Source organism: Lipotes vexillifer, unplaced genomic scaffold (genome assembly GCF_000442215.2).
Source record: "Lipotes vexillifer unplaced genomic scaffold, Lipotes_vexillifer_v1.1 scaffold384, whole genome shotgun sequence".
NCBI classification, from domain to species: Eukaryota; Metazoa; Chordata; class Mammalia; order Artiodactyla; family Lipotidae; genus Lipotes; species Lipotes vexillifer.
The window spans coordinates 631,686-656,005 of record NW_006793498.1 but is presented as its reverse complement, the minus strand read 5'-3'; the positions used below and the strand labels follow the sequence as shown (position 1 = coordinate 656,005).

At 36.7% G+C, this 24,320-nt stretch overlaps 1 protein-coding gene across 1 annotated transcript in view; it reads right to left on the bottom strand.

Annotated features, from left to right (window-relative positions):
- KPNA3 (karyopherin subunit alpha 3) overlaps positions 1-24,320 on the bottom strand; it is a 91,906-nt gene that overhangs the window by 16,160 nt on the left and 51,426 nt on the right. Inside the window, exons 5-12 of the mRNA XM_007466468.1 lie at positions 13,945-14,034; positions 13,722-13,751; positions 13,582-13,634; positions 13,347-13,442; positions 10,006-10,091; positions 7,893-7,979; positions 7,358-7,527; positions 5,914-5,958 (exon numbers count right to left, since the gene is read on the bottom strand). Of these exons, the coding sequence (XP_007466530.1) occupies positions 5,914-5,958; positions 7,358-7,527; positions 7,893-7,979; positions 10,006-10,091; positions 13,347-13,442; positions 13,582-13,634; positions 13,722-13,751; positions 13,945-14,034 (657 nt within the window). The remainder of the gene's footprint in view (positions 1-5,913; positions 5,959-7,357; positions 7,528-7,892; positions 7,980-10,005; positions 10,092-13,346; positions 13,443-13,581; positions 13,635-13,721; positions 13,752-13,944; positions 14,035-24,320) is intronic.

Genomic DNA, 24,320 nt, shown 5'->3' with positions numbered 1-24,320 from the left:
ATAAAGCATTGTCCTTACCAATCTACTGGGAAAGGACAACTGGAAACGTGCACCTGGGTCCTTCTAAACTCTGCCCTATGTACCTTTAGCCTTTGTTGATTTTAATCTTGTGAAATGGTAAGAAATATACTAGTCTCTGCCCCCAGTTTCTAGCAAAGGGCTCTAAAACCTTATAAATTCCTAAGTGATAAGAACATTAAGAGCATCTCTTGTTCCAATATCTGGTCTTTGACCCCATCCTTGACACCCTTGTAATGTCCTAAGCGATAAGAGCACTACGAGCATCTCTTGCTCTAATGAGGTAACTCTGGACGGCCTCCTGGAGGGCTCCTGGACGAAGGCTGGTCACCGAAAAGACCGAGCCATGATTAGAAGCTTGGAAATTTCAGCCCTGCTCCTCACTCTCCAGAGAGTGGAGAGGGGCTAGAAGCAGAGTTAACAACTGATCATGCCTACCTTTGGAAACCTCCATAAAATCCCAACAGTAGGGGGTTTGAAAAGCTTCCTGGCTGGCGAACACACCCACACCAGGAGGCTGACATACCCCAACTTCACGGGGATAGGACCCTCCCAGATCTCGCCCTATGTATCTCTTCATCTGGCTGTTCATCTGTATATTTTATCATATTCTTTAATGAACTAGTAAATGTAACTGTTTCCCTGAGCTCTTTGAGCTGCTCTAGCAAATTAACAGAACCCAAGGAGGGGGTCTTTGAAACCTCTTATCTATAGCTGGGTGGTCAGAAGCACAGGGCTTGTGACTTTGTGACTGGCATCTGAAGTGTGCCTGTGGGCTGGGGGAAGAGGTGGCCATCATGTGGGACTGAGTCCTTAACCTGTGGGATCTGACACTATTTCTGGGTAGTGTTGGGACTGAATTAAATTGTAGGACACCTAGTGGGTCACAGAGATTTGCTTGTTGTTGTGGGGAACCCTCCCGCCCAGCCCTGCTCAACACATTTGGTGACAAGAAGTATAAGCAGTGAAGTGTTCTGTACAAGTAGTGAAGGAGACACATAGGAGAGATATGCACCGTAGGGAAGAACTGGGTTTTTCCCTATACAGGAAGGAAAAGACTGAGTTTTCCCTAAATAAATCAGTACCCTTTTGCTATAAATTACAGTGTAAAAGCTTCTCAGTGATTCCTTCTAGCAAATCACTGAACCTGAAGGTGGTCTCGGGGACCCCTGACATATCATCAAGTGTCACTAACCAAGTCTCAGCACATAACCAATCTGCTACAACTGATTAACTTCATTTGTAACAGCAGTAGATTTGTATCAAAAGTTAGATAATACTCAAAATTATCTGGGCATGTCAAGCCATGGATGAACAACTTCAAAAAGGACAGGAAAACCAAATGCTACAGAATCACTGCAATTGCACCTTAACTTTTCTAAGAAGCACAATAACTAGAAAGCAAATGAACACAGACTGACCTGAATCAGTCCAGATTTCTTCTCTAGTCCTCAGGGGTCAATATTTAGTGATTCTTCTAATGTCACAAAGGCATATGAATGTCCATAAACCACCTAATTCTATCCATACCCTAACGCAGCTTCTCCAGCAGTCTCACTAGTGACTGTCTCATAAATGGAGCCTGCTGTTTTGTTTTTTTTTTTTTTTTTTGGTTGGCAAAATTCCTTGCAGATAGCAAAGCCCTAGTGTATACTCATCTGTTAATCAATCAACACGCATGACATTGCGGTACGCGGGCCTCTCACTGCCGTGGCCTCTCCCGTTGCGGAGCACAGGCTCCGGACGCGCAGGCTCAGGGGCCATGGCTCACAGGCCCAGCCGCTCCACAGCATGTGGGATCTTCCCAGACCGGGGCACAAACCTATGTCCCCTGCATCGGCAGGCGGACTCTCAACCACTGCGCCACCAGGGAAGCCCATGTCCTGCTGTTTTATACCTCTCCTTGCTGCTATTCTTCTTTTCTGTTGTGTCCTACCCTAAGACCCAAGTTAGAAAGTTGGGTACTATCCCTGACTCCTCTCTTCTCTCACCACCCATATCAAAACCAGCAAAATATCATCTAAACATTTCTACAGTCCTGCCTTGTCTTTTTATTCCTAATGTCTAAGCTCTGGTTCTGGTCCTCATTTTCTCTCATTCATTCCACAAAATCAACACCGATCTGTCTTCTCAACTCCACTTTCCTCTAAAATCTACACTCCACTCATAATTGGTATAAATTATCAATCCATAATGTAGCTCCCTCTCAGCTACATAAAGAGGATACATGAATCCTAAGGTGGTACACAAGACTCTGTATGATCTAGAACCTGCTAAATCTCTGCCTTACTTTTTTCCCCCACTCTTTGCTTCACAATTTATACTTCCGTCTCTCTACTTTAAAAAACTCCTTGGCTGGTTCCTTTTCCCTTGTTACCACTGCTCAAATGCAGAGAATTCCTCAGAATTCAATTTTTAGCCCTTTTTCTGAATCTTACTCCATGTCCATATTTTCATGAATCTCTTAAGTACTGATAAATCTCAAAGATGTATGGCCTTTTCCTTCCTGGAAACATTACTACAGAGGAACAACAAATAAATCAGAATGAATGTGTCTGTCCTACAATAAACTCATCATCTCCCTCTACCAGTCTCATCAAGTTTGCTTGATTCCTGATGGTTCATGGCATTATTATCCATTTAGACTGCCAAATTAGAAAGCAAAGTAATTTTTACTTCTCCTTCTCTTTGATCCTTTCCTCTTGAAGTTCTAACTCACTTTCTGTCTCCTAACCATTAGCTTCGGGCTCATACCTTCATCAACTTCCTTAAACCTATTATGATAGCAAAATAGGCGAGCCTACACTCAAACTTTCCCCATTCCAGACCCTCCTTGCCTCTTCCACGTTATCTGACTATAACGGACATGAGCATATCACTCCTCTATTTGAAAATCTTCAATGACTCTGCACTGATTACAAGATAAGCCCAAATTCCTTAAAACAGCATTCAAAACCCTGAAACTTAACTCCCCAGCAAACGTGTTGGTTTATTAACCACCTGTATTCTCCACACCCTCCATGTGTTCTCTTGATTCCTTATTATTGCTCCTCATGTACCTGACATGACCTTTTCAACTTGACAAAATCCTTCTTATCCTAGTTGTATGACTTTAGACAAACCACTTAAGTGTTTTCTTTTTACCTTGTTTGTAAGATGGAGATAATTACAGTAACCAATTGCATAGGATTTTTTATAAGGAATAAATGAGTAAACATATGAAAAGTACTTAAAACAGTGCCTGGCACACTTTAAAACCCTTAATAAATGCTAACTATTAACATAATCATCTTTTTCACTTCTATCACCACTTCTACCACCATCTCCTTATAATGCTTATTTCAAATGTTACTTCATCAATGAAGCTTTCTGGTTGCCAGAGAGAATATGTGCTTTCATAATTCTAGCATTTTGGTCATTCCTCTGTTTTACTTTTCTTTTCTTGTTTGTTTGCACACATATTGTGTGCTTATGTGATCATGGTATGAAAGAGCATAGGCCTTGGACTTTGCTTCAATTCTCAGCCATGGCTTTTATTCACTGTATGACCTTAGCTAGGTTATTTTACTTGACTAAGTTTCAATCTCCTTACTTGTAAAATAAGAGAAAAAAACTTATCTCATAAGGGTGCTGGTAAGATAAAAGGAGATTATAGAAACAGATTTAGTATAGCAAGTAACTGACAAAAGTTCATTCCATTCACTCTTTTTACCTGCTACTAATGCTGAGGTCTTAGAGAGCAGGGCCTCTATGTCTTCTTCATCTCTGTGCCTATAATTCTCTGTGCAATTCTGGCTTAAGTGGAACAACCTGTGTTTGTTAAACTCAATAAATATACTTATAACTACAGTACTTCATCACTTTAATACCTCTAGCTTTCAAATAAACAAGATAAATAGGTGGTGGAAGCTTTTATTTGCCTATAATCAATTCCATAATGTCCTAGGGGAAATGTCTTGATGGAAATATCAGATATTTTGCTTATTTGCCTTTTAATTTTGGCTTTCAGAAAGCTTAGGACTAAATTTAGCATTCAATAACAACAAATACATTTATAAAAATAATTTTACCTCCTCCCCCTTTCTTTTAAGATATTTATTATCTTATGTCTGTTGCTAAGTCACTTTTACATCCATTTTGAAAACAGGACAGTATATAACTAAACAGTTTTCACTTAATTTTTATGACAGTTCAGGCTAACACTTCACAAATAAAAAGTTACTTTAGTTACCTTTAAAAGACACCCTCCTAAGAACTTAAAGTCCTAAAATTAACTAGCAAAACGTGCAGTTCAATATTTATATAGGAACTATACATTGCCTCTTGAGAAATGCTAGCAAAGATGCATTTTCTTCATCCCAATGATAAATCACACATAATTCTGACACCCACATACATACATATTATGTGTGTGTGTGTGTATAAACAAAGATAGGATTATAAAAACAAACATACAACAAATCAGAAAGAGATCTTAGTTGGAACATCAGAAGCCAAATTAATGCTAGATCAACGCTAGAATCAGTTCTAAATTCACTGAAATTTCACTGAAATTTATCCTTTTTTTTTTTTTTGCGGTACGCGGGCCTCTCACTGTTGTGGGCTCTCCCGTTGCGGAGCACAGGCTCCGGACGCGCAGGCTCAGCGGCCATGGCTCACGGGCCCAGCAGCTCCGCGGCATGTGGGATCTTCCCGGACTGGGGCACAAACCCGTGTCCCCTGCATCGGCAGGCGGACTCTCAACCACTCCGCCACCAGGGAAGCCCTAACCATTGTTTTACTCTGTGGAAGAATTTAACTTTTAGCCTTGCTACATTCAGGAGAATTTTCAGACTGCCTGATAAAAAATTTGCCGGCATATATATAGTAATTGCTTAACTAAATCTCATGTAATGAACAAATCATGTAAAGATGCTTTTGCATTTAAAACTATACTTGAGTGCTTGCTTCAGCAGCACATATACTAAAATTGGAACGATACAGAGAAGATTAGCATGGCCCCTGCACAAGGGTGACACGCAAATTCGTGAAGCATTCCATAATTTTACGAAGTGAGAGAGTGGCATAGACATATATACAATACCAAATGTAAAATAGATAGCGAGTGGGAAGCAGCCACATAGCACAGGGAGATCAGCTTGGTGCTTTGTGACCACGTAGAGGGGTGGGATAGGGAGGGTGGGAGGGAGACGCAAGAGGGAGGAGATATGGGGACATATGTATAGGTATAGCTGATTCACTTTGTTATAAAGCAGAAATTGACACACCACTGTAAAGCAATTATACTCCAATAAAGATGTTAAAAAAATAAAAATAAAAGTATACTTGATATCCTTTAATACTGTATCTCAAAAGGTTGTAGCATGGGTGTTCATGTGGTTTCACAGAAAGTAAACACGATCTGTCATCAGAAGTTCTCAGTTTTAAATACCGACTCTGACCCTTACAAGCTCTGCAACTTTGGATAAGTCACTTGATGTTTCCCTGAGGCCCAGTTTCTTACTCTGTAAAATGGGGACAATAGTATCTAGCCTACCTATTTTAAGAAATGAGATTTTAAAAAAATATGAAGAAGCTTTATAAAGCTTTTACCACTTTATAAATTTTAATACTTTAAAACACTATTATGATACAAATAACTAAATTAAGTACATATGTGATAATTTCCCTAAGTTAGCATTTTTGCTATCTGAATAATGTAAGATACAAACTTAATTTAACTTTAATCCTGTTTCTGAAAACCACATACATTGTGAAAGCTTGACAAGTTATTAAGATATATGCTGACACTTATTAAAAGCATAAGAATAAATAACCCTTTTAAAAAATAATAATAAAAACACTTTCAGTCCCATCCAGGGCAAAATCCCAAATCTAAGCTTCTGCTTTACTTACGTTTATGTCCGTATGGTATATGAGGACACATAATGCTGGCAAAATCTGAGGAAAGAAGACAAACAATAAATAATACTAGACTTGATGAAGATGTCTTTGTAAAAATGAATAACTGTGATTAAAAAAAGCAGTAAATACTATTTGCAGGGCAAGAAAAACAACATTAAGTTTGTTTGAATCTCTATTAGGAAAATAAAAATATGATAAATTCAATCTGAAAAACCAAAAAAATATTTCAGATGTCTAACTGAAATATTCAAGTCAGTCTGGCAGAGATTAATGTACCTTAAAGGAAAAACATTTGTTTTCAATAACCTTCTTCATGACATATGTCAACTGGAAAGAATGGAGATGCAAGTATGTAGTATAGCTATTTTAAGAATCCACCTTCCAATGCAGGGGACGTGGGTTCGATCCTTGGTCAAGGAACTAAGATCCCACATGCCATGAGCCCGCACACTGCAACTACTGAGCCTGTGTGCCACAGCTACAGAGCCCACGTGCTGCAACGAAGAGCCCACATGCCGCAACTAAGACCTGACACAGCCATAAATAAATAAATAAATAAAATAAATATTAAAAAGAAAAACTAGTGCATTATTAAAAAAAATTAAAAAGCTATTCTTAAAACTGCTGTCATTGTCTCACTTACCTGCTTAAAGTAAAAATAAGATTTTATTTAGCTACTTGAGTCAAATTAGTTTTCAACCTCAGATTTAGTCAAGAAAATTATGACCAGTATAAAGTATAAAGTTTGTTGAATTCAGGCATTACAGATCTTCTTTTAAACCTGGAAGGGAGGGGGCAGTAGCAGGGAGAATCACTGAGTACCCCTTCCATAAGGGCAAGAGGTGGCAGAAGATTGTGAAGGATATCAATTACAAAGATTAAAGATTCACAGTCAACATTTCTCTGCACAGTGAAGTGATTAAAGGTTACATAGGATTTTTTAAAACTTAAAATACTCAGATCCATTTACAAATTATATGTAAATAGCAAAGACTTTACTTTGCTTTAATTAGCAGATTTGACACAAAGCATGCCACATATTAAGAGTACTAATTTTGTCAGGAATCAAGGGAAATTTCAATTGGACTTAATGCAAATTCACTCAAGAACATTTGCATATAAGTAGACCAGTTTTATCTGTAGCAGTTCCTTATTTTTTTAGTGTTAAACCAACAATGCAATGTAGTAATAAAACTGAGATTTTTTTCTTCTTTTGTATTTTTCTGCTTGAATTAGGGAGGACTGACATTCACTCAGTTGCCATAGAGTCTCAACTTTTATTTCACAGGAGTCAAAATTAAGTATGATACATTACTTAAATATCTCATACCTGCAATGAAATCAGTATATACATTATTTCATTCCCTGTGCATGAAAATCTAAGGCATAAACATAGGGAAAATATACCATCTGGCCTTTGCATTTCTTCATTTACCTCCTGAACTGTCTCCATAGGCGGTGGGGGATCCTTATTCCTGCAGAGATTGACAATGACCCATGTGACGTTCCGAAGGAAGGTGATGGGAATGGAGGGATTGATGAAGGACAGAAGAGGTTTGACAACTCCCAGTGATATGACATAATCTCTACATTGAGGACCATCACCTACAGAAATGAAAATTGTATTTAAAAAAAAAAATTACATTCAGGATGAGAAAGTCTGAAATGTATGCAATGGCTTATGTTGGGACACTGATGTTCTATGTTTCCTCACCATTAGTCAAGGGCATCAAGTGTTACTATCTCTCCAGATTTTGATTGGGGAACACAGATTTAACCTACCAATCCTGATAGCAAATTGCATATCCATTTCAAAGAGGTACAATCTTAAGTTAGTATTTATGAAACAAGAAGGTAATCAACCCACATTAAAATTAGAGGAAACATAGTGTGTAATGGCTATGCCAATGTAGGAAAAAAGTTAATTAAGATACTTAATTGGAGTCTTTTCAAACCTAAATTCAACTTACCTATAATGTTTCCCAAAGCCCATACTGCTTGTTCACAAACATTCTGATGTGGTGAATGAAGAAGTCTTAGAAAAAGAGGTACGGCATCTATAATAAAGAAAAACTAATATTTACACTGCAAAATGTTGAAGAGTCATAGATTTCAGCCTGTATTCAGAGTGTGGCACACTACAGTTGCCCAGTGATAATTCACTGAATGAATAAATGTGGCAAATACCTTTACCCTAAATATAATAAATTTTAGTGTTTTCTCCTAGTAATATTCAAGTAACAGACCTACTGACAGTGACCAGAAGTTGCTATTATATTATTAATTAAAAGAAAACAGCAGCATAAAATTTTTCCTATAATTCATTAAAAAAATTTCTACCCTGAACATGTAACCTTAGAATATAATACTTTAGTCAATATGATCCAACTGCTGACATGGGATTAACTAAAGAAATGATTATCCCCATATCAGGCCTACCCTATATTTCAAGATAATTTATCATTATAATTCTTACTCTTTACATAACTTATGTGTTAACTCAAATTCCAAAACACTGGTATTGTATTCATTACCTGTAGAAACTAAGCATAAGCTAGATCACTTTTTCTTAAATTTCAGTCAATTGTGCACTACCTCTAGGATTTTTAGCTGTATCTCTGTACTACCTGTATTATTTATTTAACATTTAAATTAAAACTGACTCACACTTTTAATAGCTTTATTGAGATATAATTTATATGCAATATAATTTATCTGTTTAAGTGTACAATTCAATGGTTTTAGTATTTATACAGAGTTGTGTTGTCATCACCACAATCTAATTTTACAACATTTCTATCACCCCCAAATCCCATACCCAGAAAAGTCCTACTACCCTCTCCTCCAGCCCTAAGCAACCATTTACTGTTTTCTGTCTCTACAGACTTTCCTTTTCTGGACATGTCATATAAATGAACTTGTATAATATGTAGTTTTTTGTTTGGATTCTTTCATTTAGAATAATGTTTTTGAGGTTTATCCATCTTATAGCATGTATAAGTACTTCATTTTTTTAAATTGCTGAATAGTATTCAATGATATAGCACATTTTGTTTATCTACTCATCAGCTAATGGATACTGGGGTTATTTCCGTTTGGGGGCTATTATGAATAATATGAGTAATGCTGCTGCAAACATTTCTGTACAAGTCTTTCTGTGCACATGGTTTCACATCTCTTGGTCCCACGTAGTAGGGGAACTGCTGGGTCATATGGTAACTCTATGATTAACCTTTTAATAAACTGTTTTCCAAAGAGGCTGCACTATTTTACATTCTCACCAGCAATGTATGAGGGTTTGAATTGACTCACATTTGTATTTTAACTAATTTTATTCATCACTTCTGTAAAAAGAATACCAGTATCAATCACCACACATAGAAGATAACCAAAAAATTAAAAATGAAAACAAAACACTTATTTGTTATTTAATTGTACCTACTAGTCTCTATTGAAAGCCCTAGTCTAAAATCTGCTGTTCCCTTTTTGTTACATCTAACATCTACCTAGAAATCTTCTCTTTGACATTACTGAAATATCTAAAACAAAAGTGAAAGAAAATAATATTCTCACTACTTGATTCAATGTAACTTATTGCTATATCATTTACTACTTAGAATCACCTTAAGTATCACCTGAAGTCAGTTAAGTGTGCCACATTTTAAGACTACCTGGTGACATCCAGTTTTTTTCAAAGAGCTTTTGACAGTTTGGGTCAACATGCTAATAACAGTTAGCCCATCTTGAGGTAAGCAAAATTTTAAAAATATATGTTACAAGCTAAAAGACGTAAGTTACTCAGCACCTTGGAGACATTAGGAATAGAAAATTTAAACCCTATTATTAGGAGATGGTCTCGACCCAAAAAGATAAAACTCTTACTCACTTTTTAGTTAACCACAATTAAAATTATTCAATGACAGATTAATGACAGCTATAGTAAAGATATCAACTATCATAAGTAACTTATAATATTCACAATTTTTAAATAAAACTGTCTTTACAATAAAACACCACTTCCTTCCCTTTAAAAAAAAAAAAAGGGTCCAGCAAGTAAGGAATTAAATTAACTAATTTACTTACTAGACTGTACAACAGCTTGAGTCTGTGCAGAAGTTCCTGATGCTATATTAGTTAATGCCCACGCAGCTTCAAACTGTAATGAAGGACTGTAAAAAACAATAAAAAATCTTTAGACACATAACTATCATTTACATTTATGACCTGCAGATTATATGGTTATCCTTTACCTTGTCCTTGAATTTTGCCTTATTATGTCCAACTGCCTGTTGGCTATCTCCACCTGAATGCCTCATTTGCTCTCAAAGTCAGTCAATATAAACTTACTTCTTTACATCCATTGGTAGTTGCAACATTTTTTTTTAATGTTATTTATTTTTGGCTGCGTTGGGTCTTTGTTGCTGTGCATGGGCTCTCTCTAGTTGCAGTGAGCGGGGGCTGCTCTTTGCTGTGGTGCGTAGGCTTCTCATTGCTGTGTCTTCTCTTGTTATGGAGCACAGGCTCTAGGTGCTCAGGCTTCAGCTGTTGTGGCACACAGGCTCAGTAGTTGTGGCTCGCGGGCTCTAGAGCGCAGGCTCAGTAGTCGTGGTGCATGGGCTTAGTTGCTCCGCAGCATGTGGGATCTTCCAGGGCTCGAACCCGTGTCCCCTGCATTGGCAGGCGGATTCTTAACCACTGCGCCACCAGGGAAGTCCGGTAGTTGCAACTTTTAGCCAGTCATTATTTTCCTTGACTCCTTCCTCTCCCACAGACATCTAATCAATAGGGTCATGTCAATTTTACCTCTTAAATACTTCTTATATTTATAGCACCATCCCTAATATCACTGTGTTAGCTGAAGTCCTCATCATCTCCGTTGAATCACTGCCACAAGCTCTAGACAGGTCTTAAAGCTGATTCCACTACACCACCTGCTTTACATACCAGAGATATTACAAGGCTACATAATGTTGCTGAAAGGATGAGATCATTATAATTTGGAATGGTGATGGAAGACCTCACAAAGGGAAAACTGAACTAGATTTTCAAAGAGGGATAAAGAAAGAAAGGCACTGACAGCTGGAAATACAAATAAAAGTATCATGGGTGGGATGATCATGATGTGTACAGATGACTATGAAGGGATCAAGAGAGCTAAAGCCAAGAAGGTATGCAAAAATATCACATGGGATGAAACTGGAAGGGTAGGTTACCTAAGTTTGTGTGTGTGGTATGGGGAAGTAGGACTCAAATCTCAGGCTTCAGAACTTGGAATTTATTCTACAGACATACTAAGTATAGAGTGTTACTGAAAAGTGAAGTAAAAAAAACACTGTTGGAGTCCATGCAGAATAGATAAAAAAGGTTAAAGGCCAATGTAGGAAAAATCTGTTAAGAAATTATCTACATTAAGTTAGGATAGATAGCTGAAAAACACATTCTTTTAAATAGAATACCAAGGTAGGAGGGGGTGGTAGTGAGCAAAACCAAGGGGAGCCAAAGGTTAGGGACTTAGAAGAAACTCTGTAAATATCAAAGAAAGAGAGTGAGGTTGTTAATATCAAACGGGTAGAGAGATCCGAGAAGGAAAAGGTTTTAAGGAGAATAAATGTCAGCGATATAGCAAGTGGTAAGGTTAAAAAGATGGAACAGATGAGAAAATGAAGGAGCAGACAAGAACTACATAATGAACTTTGGCAAAGGCAAGAAATAAGAGGGTATCGAGGCTGAGGAGAAATAAAGGGATGATAAGATCAAAGATGATGAGATAGTTTATGTTGTCTCAGACTAGAAGAAGAAAGGGTTATTAAACTAGGCTAGGTGGTTTGGCAAAATACTGACAATGAGGGCCTTAAATGAGAAAACATAAAGACGTAAAAAATACAATTACAAAGCTAGAGAAAGTCTTCTAAGATGTCATTTGAAAAAAAGAGAAAAAATAAATAATGAGTGCAATAAGTAAATAATAAATGAACACGTATTATATGCTTGATATTGTATAGTGTTTTGTTTATATTATTTTCATTCCTCACAACCACCTAAATTTTATTGATGAGGTATCTGAGGCTTGAATGCTACTTGGGTTTTGGTCAGCAACAAACCCTGGATTTAAACCAAGGTCTGTCTGACTCCAAAGTCTATGGGGCTTTTAGATTATGACACAATTTCTCATGACAAATTCATCAAGTCAGATCGAGACCACCGACTGGTGGTAGTTTTCTATTTTTACTTTGGGTGGTAGTTACACAGGTCTGCATACATTTTAGCATATTCTTCTGTATATATGCTGTATTTCACAGATACACCCACACAAATGAGCCCATGCCAAAGACCAGAAAGTAAAAAAAAGAGAGGAAGGAGAAGGAGAAGGAGAAGGAGAAGAAAGAAAAGCAAATCAAGAACAAAAAGAGGGCCTTAAAAGTAGAGGTAAGTAGTAGTTTTGTTTAACAATTGAAATAAAACTTATTTTTACTTAAATAAATCTTGTTATAGAAAATATATATGATAGTATTAAAAAAGTGTTAAGGGCTTTTGGAGGGATGGTTGTGGCACATAAAGCAGAAGGAAGTATTTTTAAATAATGAAAAACCCTTAGTAGAAACATTTATATATCACCATTTTATCTAGTCACCTGAAAATCTCACAGACAACACTTAGCAAAATATTCCAAGTCTAAACGCCCCTTAAATGCAAAATTAGCCTTTGTTTTAATGTGTTTTGGAGTTGAAACTTACATTCTCCCCACTTAACTCAAACTGATGAAGTTTAAGATATAGCACACCGAGATCTCTCTAAACACTAACAGAAATGGGGGCAGTACCTCAAAAGATACCAAGTGGTGTTTTCCCCTTTCTATTCTGGAAAATTATAATCTGCCCTCTTATTTTTAATTTACCACAAATAAAAACCATGATGATAGACAACTACTCATGGTTGGAGTTCTGTTAAAGACTTCTCAGAGTATCAGCAGATCAGCTGGAATATTCCCAGGGTAAGAAAGCTACTCAGTTCTGGAAGCCATTCATGTTGACTCAAGTCATGAGGTTAATCTATATATAGACTCATAAGCAAACACTATAGTGACTCAAAACACTACAGTGACTCAAACACTATTTGGGTTGTTTTAAAATATTACTTAAAAAAAACCAACTAACAAATAAAGACTATAAATATTTGAGATAAGTTAGAATAGACAATAAACAGACGCTAAAATTTTCCTAGAAAATATACACACAGTTCATAAACTAAAAAGAGAAGAACTTTAGGCCTACTGAGTATGATCATAGAATAAGAAAATTACATTAAAATACATGACAAATGACAAATATGAAAAATGCAAAACCAAATGGAACCACTGGTTAAATAATAATCACAAATTTTCAGTTAGCTGAAAAAAGTGAACAGGGAGTCAAATCCATACTTACTTATCATCCCTTTCTAGACATTTCACTAGAATTGGTAAAATCCCAGATTTTATTAGGTCATCAATTGGTGGATTTCTGTCACTCGATAATAGCTTCCTAGAAAAAGAAATATAAGAAATTAACTGCTATAATTTTCAAACTATGAACAGAAATAACAATGTACTACTTCTAGACTATGAGCTAAGACACCCTAGGCATGACACCTAATTCTCTCTCTGGACAAATCAGTACTTACCTTGCAGCCTGGACAGCACTCAACTGGACCACGGGGTTATCACTTGTGGCATTCTACAACACCAAATGTAAATTTCAGAAATTAAAAAAAAAATCAATTTCAAAATACTTCAAAATGAAAATATTAAATTAATAACATACCTGCAATATAGCTTCTAGTGTTACATTTTGCTTAAAAAGAAAAAAAGATAGTTCAGCAAAGAGTTTAACAGCAAAATTACATTTATTGAATAATCTATTTACTAAAGATAAGAGTTAATATACCTTAATTATCATTGTAAAACTGGTCTTAGATTGAGAATGAAGTTCTCTGGTTATTATAAAAATTATTTTTAAAACACCTTATAAGAACAAGGTAACTTACTGCTTTAAAATCAGCATCAACATCTGAATCTTCTAAACTTTCTTCTTGGGGAACATTTCTTTTTTTCAGTAAGTGTTCATCTCTTTTGTTCTGAAAGACAACCAATAAATAGCTAAGAAGTCAAGAAGGCTGCTGTTAATGAAAAATCCACTAAAATTATTTCAACTTTATCAGGCAACTATGAAACAAACACAAAATCTCTACATAAGGATAATATGAATTAAATGTGTATACTGCAAACCAATGACAGGCCACATTCTGGATTTGATAACAAAATTAACTGGTTTAAAGGCCAGCATTCATACACACAGACACCAAATTTATTAAGCACCAACTGTTTTGACCAATACTGTGCCTCCTAATCTGTAATGAAGATTTAAATTCTTAAATTTAAATTATTATTATTATTATAAAAGTCTAGCAAATATATTTCAACTAAGTATGCTAGCTTTCTTCAACTTACTGCTAATGGTTGCCTGAAGCAATTTATTAAGAAGTTAGCTTAATGAAAAAGAGTTTACTTCTCAAATGTTAAGGTTTGTATGTTTGTTGGGAGTGGTGGGAATGGGAATTCATTAGCATAAATGCTATCTATTTGCTATAATCTCAGATTTAAACTCTTGTTATCTGGCTTTTCTTTTTTGTTTTTTTAATCATCTTAACCTTTCTTTTCCTTTTTTTTTTTCTGGCTGCACAGCACAGCACGTGGGATCTTAGTTCCCCAGTCAGGGATTGAAGCTGTGCCCCCTGCAGTGGAAGCAGTGTTAACCACTGGACCACCAGGGAAGTCCCCTACCTGGCTTTTGCAACAGCATGATACTTCTACATTTTATGGGATTTCAACTGTTTGTAATGGCAACCTGTGCCATTTTACATAATATATAGATTAAACCAAAATTTCCTCTAAGATTTTAGTTTGTCTACAAGATTAAGTCAAAATAAATTAGATGAAAGACTAAATGATATCTAAGATTCTTTTCAGTTTAAAATTTCAAGACCTTCTAGTCTTCAAAACAATATTTACAGAAGTGTTTGATTACAATAGAAAGCTATTGATGAGATATCGATATTGAAGTTAAAATTCAGATCAAATAGAAAATTAAAACTAGAAATAGACATCTGAAGCTTACTGGCTTATCTGCATGACATCTACTTGTGTGCTATGTACAAGTAAGCATGTTTAAACAGATGCTTATGTATATGTTAATCCTTAAGAGATTACCAACTTCAAATTATAACACAGCATACTTCTTTAGTAACTGCTCAAATAATTCTACATTATTTTAAAATTAATGCAACTCACAAATATGAAAATCCATGCATTCACATTTTATAGTCCCAAGTGGCTCCCACAAAATACTTATTTATAGAGGAAAAACTTGGCAGACAGCATCTTGACCAAGTGGCAAAGGTTATCATCAAGAGAAAAGGAAGAGGTCTTCCCTGGTGGCGCAGTGGTTAAGAATCCGCCTGCTAATGCAGGGGACACGGGTTCAAGCCCTGGTCCGGGAAAATCCCACATGCCGCGGAGCAACTAAGCCCATGCGCCACAACTACTGAGCCTGCACTCTAGAGCCCGTGAGCTACAACTGCTAAGTCCGCGTCCTACAGCTACTGAAGCCCGTGCACCTAGAGCCCGTGTTCCACAACAAGAGAAGCCACCACAACGAGAAGCCCATGCACCGCAACAAAGACCCAATGCAGCCAAACAATAAATAAATAAATATTTTTTTTAAAGATGACATTAAAAAAAAAAAAGAGTAAAGGAAGAATCTGTATAACACAGGGAACTCTACTCAATACCCTGTAATGGCCTATATGGGAAAGAATCTAAAAGAGTGGATATATGTGTAGCTGATTCACTTTGCTGTACACCTGAAACTAACACAACATTGTAAATCAACTACACTCCAATAAAAATTAAAAAGAAAAAAATTTTCAAATACATTAAAAAAAAAGAAGAGTAAAGGAAAAATCAACATGGTATGCCTTCTGGTCTGATGTACCAAGAAAACAATACCACCTTGGTGGTACTCCTGACCAAAATAATAACAATAGTAGTAGTGGTAGTAGTAGTAATAACAACCACCTGAGAAAAGTCAGACAAACCCAAATCTGCCATTCTATTAAAAAACCAGTCTGGGGCTTCCCTGGTGGCGCAGTGGTTGAGAATCTGCCTGCCAATGCAGACGACACAGGTTCAAGCCCTGGTCTGGGAAAATCCCACATGCCATGGAGCAACTGGGCCCGTGAGCCACAATTACTGAGCCTGCGCGTCTGGAGCCTGTGCTCCGCAACAACAGAGGCCGCGATAGTGAGAGGCCTGCGCACCGCGATGAAGAGTGACCCCCACTTGCCACAACTAGAGAAAGCCCATGCACAGAAATGAAGACCCAACACAGCCATAAATAAATAAATAAATACATTGTGTATTAAAAAAAAAAAAAAAAAACCAGTCTGTACTCTTCAAATACAGTCATAAAAGATAAAGGCTGGGGATTCCCTGGTGGCGCAGTGGTTGAGTCTGCCTGCCGATGCAGGGGACACGGACGGGTTCGTGCCCTGGTCCGGGAAGATCCCACATGCCGCAGAGCGGCTGGGCCCATGAGCCATGGCCGCTGATCCTGCGCTCCGCAACGGGAGAGGCCATAACAGTGAGAGGCCCGTGTACCGCAAAAAAAAAAAAAAAAAAAAAAAAAAGATGAAGACTGAAGAACTGGATCGAACGAGACTTAAGAAACATGACAACTAACTGCAATGTCTAATCTTGGACTGGATCTTGGATTTATAAAGGACATTATTGGGAAAAACTAGCAACCTATGAGTGGGGGCCTGAGGACTGGATAGTAGAAATTTATCTATGTGAACTTGACAAACACACTGTGGTTATGTTGAAAGGTGTATGAACTGATGTATTAATGATGTATTAAGGGTATAAGGGGGCACCACACCACTATATATATATATGTATACACACACACACACATATATATATACATACACATATATATATACACACACACATACATATATAACACACACACACACAACACACACACACACACACACATCAGAGAGAAAGTGAGAATAAGGCAAATATGGGAAAATGCTAAGAATCAAGGAAGCCGGGTGCTGAGTGATGGGTATACTTTTTTATTTTTTATTTTTTTTATTTATTTATTTTTTGCCGTACGCAGGCCTCTCACTGTTGTGGCCTCTCCCGTTGCGCAGCACAGGCTCCAGACGCGCAGGCCCAGCCACTCCGCGGCAATGTGGGATCTTCCCAGACCGGGGCACGAACCCGTGTCCCCTGCATCGGCAGGCGGACTCTCAACCACTGCGCCACCAGGGAAGCCCCTGATGGGTATACTTTTTCAAAAAAATTATTTATTTTCGGCTGCGTTGGGTCTTTGTTGCTGTGTGCAGGCTTTCTCTAGTTGTGTCGGGCGGAGGCTACTCTTCATTGCAGTGGGTGGGCTTCTCATTGCAGTGGCTTCTCTTGTTGCGGAGCACAGGCTCTAGGCGCACAGGCTTCAGCAGTTGTAGCACACAGGCTCAATAGCTGTGGCGCACAGGCTTAGTTGCTCCGTGGCATGTGGGATCTTCCCAGACCAGGGCTCGAACCTGTATCCCCTGCACTGGCAGGCAGATTCTTAACCACTGCGCCACCAGGGAAGTCCCTTAAATTCCTATTTTTTTATTCTCTACTTGCTATAAACTTCTCTTGTAAAGTTAACACTTCAACTGTATTGCACAGGTTCTGACATGTAGCATCTTCCTATTGTTCATATCTTGGTATTAACTAATTTCCATTAGGATTTCTTGATGCCCAAGGTATTTAGAAGTGCTTACTTTTTCCCCACAATTATGAGGTTTTTGTAACTATCTCATTCACTGATTTCTCATTTAATTGTTTTGTGATCAGAGAACAAAGTCTGAACAACACTGAAATTAGCTGACATTTACTTTATACCAGAGTTTCCCGAAGTTTCTCAGTCTACAGGCCTAAGTGTAGGCCAAAGGAAGTACCCCACAGTTTCCTTTATCAGGTGGTTAGGTCCAAACAACTTAATAGTAATTTTGGGGGAAAAACACAGAAGTTAAAAGAAAATAATTTTATTTCACTCAGACAAAATATGTGATTGAAAAAAACAGTGCAATCTAATGTTTAAATTGTGAATTATTTCAAGATCTAATGATTCTGTGGTATCTGAAATGTTAAGTGTCACTGTGTTTCTCACAAAAATTTAGAATATCCCAAGGTATTCCTTTGATTCACTATGGAGCCCCATGGTACCTCACTGCACAGGGTAGCAACTATGGCTTTATACTATCACAAAACCAATTTTCAAAAATATGCATGGGGATTATATGTGTTTATTACATAATATTCACATATTAAGCTATTTACACCTTTCTATCTCCTGTTAACTAGTGTGTTTATTGTTGACAAAAGTTCTCCCACAATGATTATGTCTTTGACAAATTTCTCCTTGTAATTTTGTCGATTTTGGCTTACATATATTTGGGCATACAAAAGTTTAGTATTATTATACCTTCTTAGTAAGTTGTTTCTTTTATCAAAATTAAGTAACAACCTTCACATCTGAACTGAAAACATCCTAACATAGTCCATTTTGGGCACCCTAGGGCACGAAAATCATACTTCACTCTCAGCAAAAAAATATGTAAAACCCAAGTTAAGATAATCAGTCTCTGGGCAGCTTTCTGGTGATGTGATTAACCATTAAAGGAGGTGTCACCAAAACCAGTAACTTAAACTGTCCTTTTGCTTGTCACCTAGAGATTTTTACCCTCTTAGAGACTGTACTATAAATTCAGCACCTATAAAAGGTATCTTTTTCTTTTGTCAAGTGGGAGGGGAGTTCAGAGGATATGGAAACGGCTTCGTTTCAACACCTACCTTATCTCCAAACACATACACACACATTACATCCATTTTAAAGTTCCTTTAGAAATCCATTATTAATCTATTATCCCATGTATGTATTTAATACTTTTTAGATCTTCTGCTTTCTGACATTTGGTTGAACCACATGGAACTGCCACTTTGTAGATCAAAAAGCTTAATTACAGGCAATTTCTTATGACCTGACCTAATATTTTTTGACTTTAACAAATTCTGTTATTAATCTCTATATAAAGTTCTTCTTTTTCATTCCATCTTGAAAAAGTGGCTTGCAATCCCATACCTAAATACGTGGAACAAGTCGGCAGTCACTTCTTACATATGTCATGAAGGACAGATAATTATTTACCAGCCACACTTCAAACTTAAATAAGTAATTAAATTTGTTTTTACCCAGCAATACCCTCATTGTTTTAAATCTTTATCTAGTGCTAGTCCTGTAAAACTTAAATCTTTATTTTACAGATGAATAAATGGGGACACAGAGAACCTAGCTAAACTAAATTATATACCTGAGAAATATCAGTTAAGATTTGAACCCAGAGACTGCAGAGCTGAGACTGTGGTGGCTACAGAGACTGTTTCTTAAATATATTCTACTGCTTGCTTTTTTAAAAATGTAGTCCAACTCTGGTTGCATCTAAATGCTTCTAAAGAGGTAGAAAAAAAATGCTCACAAGATAGATCTTCCCCTCAATATAAACATTTATGAAGTGATACTACTGCTGGGTGGTTACATGAATATTCACCCAGGAGTTTTATATATTATCTTTACATTTTGGGCACTCTGCTCAGTGTGTTATACCTCAACTGAAAATTGGAGGGAAAAAAACAACATTACTTGTTCATCAGTCAGGTAAAAATCTGACAACCTAACACAAATTATTGTTCCTGCAGAATCACTTAACTGATCTTATCAAATGGCTGCTTTTCTTCTTTTCAAATGGATTCTAATTTACTAATTCAGGGTTTTTTAATGAAAACTTCTATTGAAATAATTGTAAATCTGCATGCAGTTTTAAGAAATAATGCAGAAATCCCTCGTACACTTTGCCGAGGTTTCCCTGATAGTAACACTTTGCAAAACTATAGTAAAACATCACAACCAGGACACTGACATTGGTACAATCCACTGATTTTATTCAGATTTTCTATCTTACTTGCATTCACTGTATGTGTGTTTACGTGTATTTAGTTCTATACAATTTTATCACCTGTATATGTTCTTGTATCCACCATTATAGTCAAGATACTGAACAGTTCCAAAACCAGAAAATGCCCTCTCACCTCCCAGCCCCTACCAACCCCCAGTAACCACTAATCTGTCCTCCATTTCCAAAATTGTATCATTTCAAAAATATTCTATGAATGGAATCGTACAGTATATAATCTTTTTGTGATGGGCTTTTTTTGCCCAGCATAATTCTCTGGAAATTCATGCAAGCTGCTGCTTCTATCAGTAGTTTGCATGTTTTCCAGAGTGTCTGTACCATTTTACATTCCTACCAGCAATGTATGAGTGATCCAGTTTCTCTGTATCCCCACCAGCATCTGGTATTATCACTATTTTTTTATTTTAGCCACTCTGATACATGCTTTTAGTTTGTCTTAGTCCGTATTTCCCTGATGGCTAATGATGCATTAATCAGCAGCAATGATTGCTGTTGGTATATCTCCTTTAGTGAAATGTCTCTTCATATCTTTTACCCATTTGCTAATTGGATTGTTTGGGTTTTTTTTTTTTTTTTTACTACTGAGCTTTGAGAATTCATTACATATGCTAGATACCAGTCCTGTAATGGATATGTGGTTTTCTTCCAGTCTCTAGTTTGTATTTTCATCCTATTCACATGGGCTTTCACAGAGCAAAATTTTTAAATTTGTTAACATCTGATTTTCCTTTTATGGATTATGATTTTGTGGTGAAGTATAAGAACTCTTTGCCTGGTTCTAGATCCTGATGATTTTCCTCCAATTTTTTGTTTCTAAAAGCTTTATGCTTTACTTTTACATCTAGGATCCATTTTGTGTTTTTGTATAAGGTATGAGATTTAGGTTGAGGTTCTTTTTCTTTTCTTTTTGCCTATGGATGTCCAACTGTTCTAGTACTGTACCATTTGTTTAAAACGCTATCCTTCATCCATTAAATTAGTTTTGCACCTCTGCCAAAAATTAGTTGGGTGTTTTTGTACGGGTTGATCTCTGGGTTCTATCTCTGTTCCACTGATGTCTATCCTTCTGCCAATACCACACAGTATTCATTACTGTAGCTATTCTAGTAGCCTTAATATTGGGTAGAGCAACTGCTCCTATTTTACTCTATCAGGATTATTTTAGCTCTTCTAGAGCTTGTGCCTTTCTATGTATGTTTTAGAATAAGCTTGTCTATGTCTACCAAAAAACCTTGGAGAGAGTCTGAAAACAGATAAATTTGAGAACAGGCATCTTTACTAAGTCAATGATAACAGTATATGCCTCTCCATTTACTTAAGTCTTATTTGATTTCTTTCATCAGCATTTTATAATATTCAGCATACAGATCCTATACATGTTTTCTTAATGTATATCAAGGTATTTTACGTTCTTTGGAGTGCTTATAAATGGTGCTGTGCTTTTAATTTTGGTTTCTGCAAGCTCACTGTTAGCATATATAAGTGATTAACTTTTATGTGTGATCTTGTTTTCTGTGACCTTGCCAAACTCACTTATTAGTTCTAGAAACTTTTTTCTAGATTCTTCAGCATTTTTTACATAGATAATCATGTCATCTAGAAATAGGGAGAGTTTTATTTCTTCTGTTCCAAATTATGTCTTTTATTTCTTTTTCTTGACTTCCAGCACTGGCTAGAACTTCCAGCACTACAATAAATAAGAGTGGTGAGAATGGGACAGCCATGTCTTGTTCCCAGATCTTAGGGGGAAAGCATTTAGTCTTTCACCATTAAGTATGATGTTAGCTATGAGTTTTTTTGTAGATGCTGTTTATCAAGTCCAGGCAATCCCCTTCTATGTCTAATTTGTTGAGTTTTATCAGGAATGGAGTGTCAAGGGCTTTTTCAGCATCAATTGATATGATCATATGACGCTTCCTCTTTAGCTTGTTAATATGGGGAATTTAGGCTATTTTTTTTTTTAGGATTTTTTTTTTTTTTTTGCGGTACGCGGGCCTCTCACTGTTATGGCCTCTCCCGTTGCAGAGCACAGCCTCTGGACGCGCAGGCTCAGCGGCCATGGCCCATGGGCCCAGCTGCTCCGCGGCATGTGGGATCTTCCCGGACTGGGGCACGAACCCGTGTCCCCTGCACTGGCAGGCGGACTCTCAACCACTGCGCCACCAGGGAAGCCCTAGGCTATTTTTAAAAAGAGATATTTTACTTAAGTCAGACAGTTAAAACAAGTACTGGATCTGATCAGTCCAATGGGCATTTTGGTGGTGTTTTTCTTTACGTAAGAACTCAACCTGCCCCAATCCCAGATCTAATGACAGTAAAGTACTATGGCATATCTGACTGATCACTCACCAAGAGAAGATTATATCAAGTTTAATACAATGTGCCAAAGTTATAAATGCCAGTGGCAGGTTTTGGATCAATTTTCAATTTATAAGGCATTATTCACTTAAACATTTACACTGAGAGGCATTATAGCATAACGGTTAAAAGCTCAGCTCTGCCATTTTTCAGCTGTGTGACTTTAGGCAAGTTATTTAATTCCTATGTAACTGTTTTCAACATGATATAAAACAGAAATTCAGACTTCTTTGTAAATGTTGATGCATAAGGGCCTAATTAAATAAGAAAGCAAGAGATCAAGAAGACAAAAGAAAACAAAAGAGTTCAAACAAAAAGAGTCTGAGGCCAGTAAAGCACTACATACTAATAACTAGATTTCACCCTCAATTTTTATAGATCAGTGTCAGTGTTATTCAAAGTATGGTCACTGGCTAAATGTCCTCAAACTATTTATTGTAGGTTTGCTACAAGATAAGGAACTTGTGTTAGTAATCAACTGTGAAAATAAACACACCATTTAGTTCCATTATTCATTTATTTAGGCAGAAAGACTTTCGTGGTAAAGGAAGCAGTGTCTTGTTTAACATTTTGACACAAGCTCCCTGACTTGTCACAGATCAGTGCTTCTGAGCACTATTCTATATCTGAAGTGTTTTTCTTAAAGCTTCAATAAATGATTTAAATTTAAGTAAAAATTTAAGGTATCATAATTCAATTAAATTCTTGAACATGAGCATGTAATGAGTACCAACTACATATCCAGAATTTGACCGGGCATTTTGGGATGGGCTAGGAGAGAGACCTGGGAGTACTGGGGTGGGGGGTTGGGGCTGAGTCGGGGAGTGTGGTTACTACCTTCACTTTAGAAGCTTACCATCTAACAGAAGTGTGTAGAGCTCATCTAAGAAACTGGGAACTAGCTCTCTTTCTTGTATTTTCAAGAATCTCCATGTCAGTAGTAACAATGCTGTGACTGTCTCCTCAATGGAGCAATAGAGACAGCAAGGCTGAAATCAGAGGCAGACACTCTGACCATAAAGAGTGGAGGAATCTTCTTTTGAAGGGCTCTACACACCTCTGGAGAATTATATCAAAATCAATTAAGCTTTGAAGTATAGGCTTTGTTTCAGGAAAGGGTCACTTTCTGCTGCTTACTTAGGGAGTTCTGAAATGTGAAGTAAGGAACTGCTTGAGATTTCTTCAGTTAATTTTATTTTGATCCTCCTACAAGGATTTTTCGGGAATTAATCATAGTAATTGGAAAGGAAATAATGTTATCCAGAAGGAAAAAAAAGAGGAGATAAGAAAGAGGTCTCTAAAGAAACCAAGGTGAATATTTAAAAAGATGTACTCTGATAAGCAAGAAATTTTAATTCTATAAATTAAATACTGAGGGCAGCACAAGTATAAAAGGAACAAATCACCAAATATAAATATAAGTGAATAGCTTAGATTTATAAGCATATCAGAAGGGTGAAAAAGCTTAAAACAGGAGAGGATTCTGAGTAATACTAAGACCAATACAGAAGTTTCAGAATTGTATTCCAAGCATGAAAAGTTAAGGGAAAGTGAAGGTTCACATCTGGGGAGAGCTGGTGTAATGTGAAGAGATAACAACAAATGAATAATTACTTAATTCCAATTTTACTCCTATCAGCTCTATTACAGAGAATGATTTTTACATGATGAATGAAAAACCAGATACAAAAGGATACACACCATTCTATTTACATAAAGTTCAAAATATGCAAAATATGTAAAATAATCTATAATGTTAGAAATCAGGATAATGGTTGCCTTTGGGGGAAAGCAGAAACTGTGAAGGGGCCTTGGGATACAGGTAGTGTTTCTTTCTTGATCTAGGAGCTGGTTACACAAATGTGTTCACTTTGTGAAAATTCATCAAGCTGTACACTTAAGTTGTGTTGACTTTT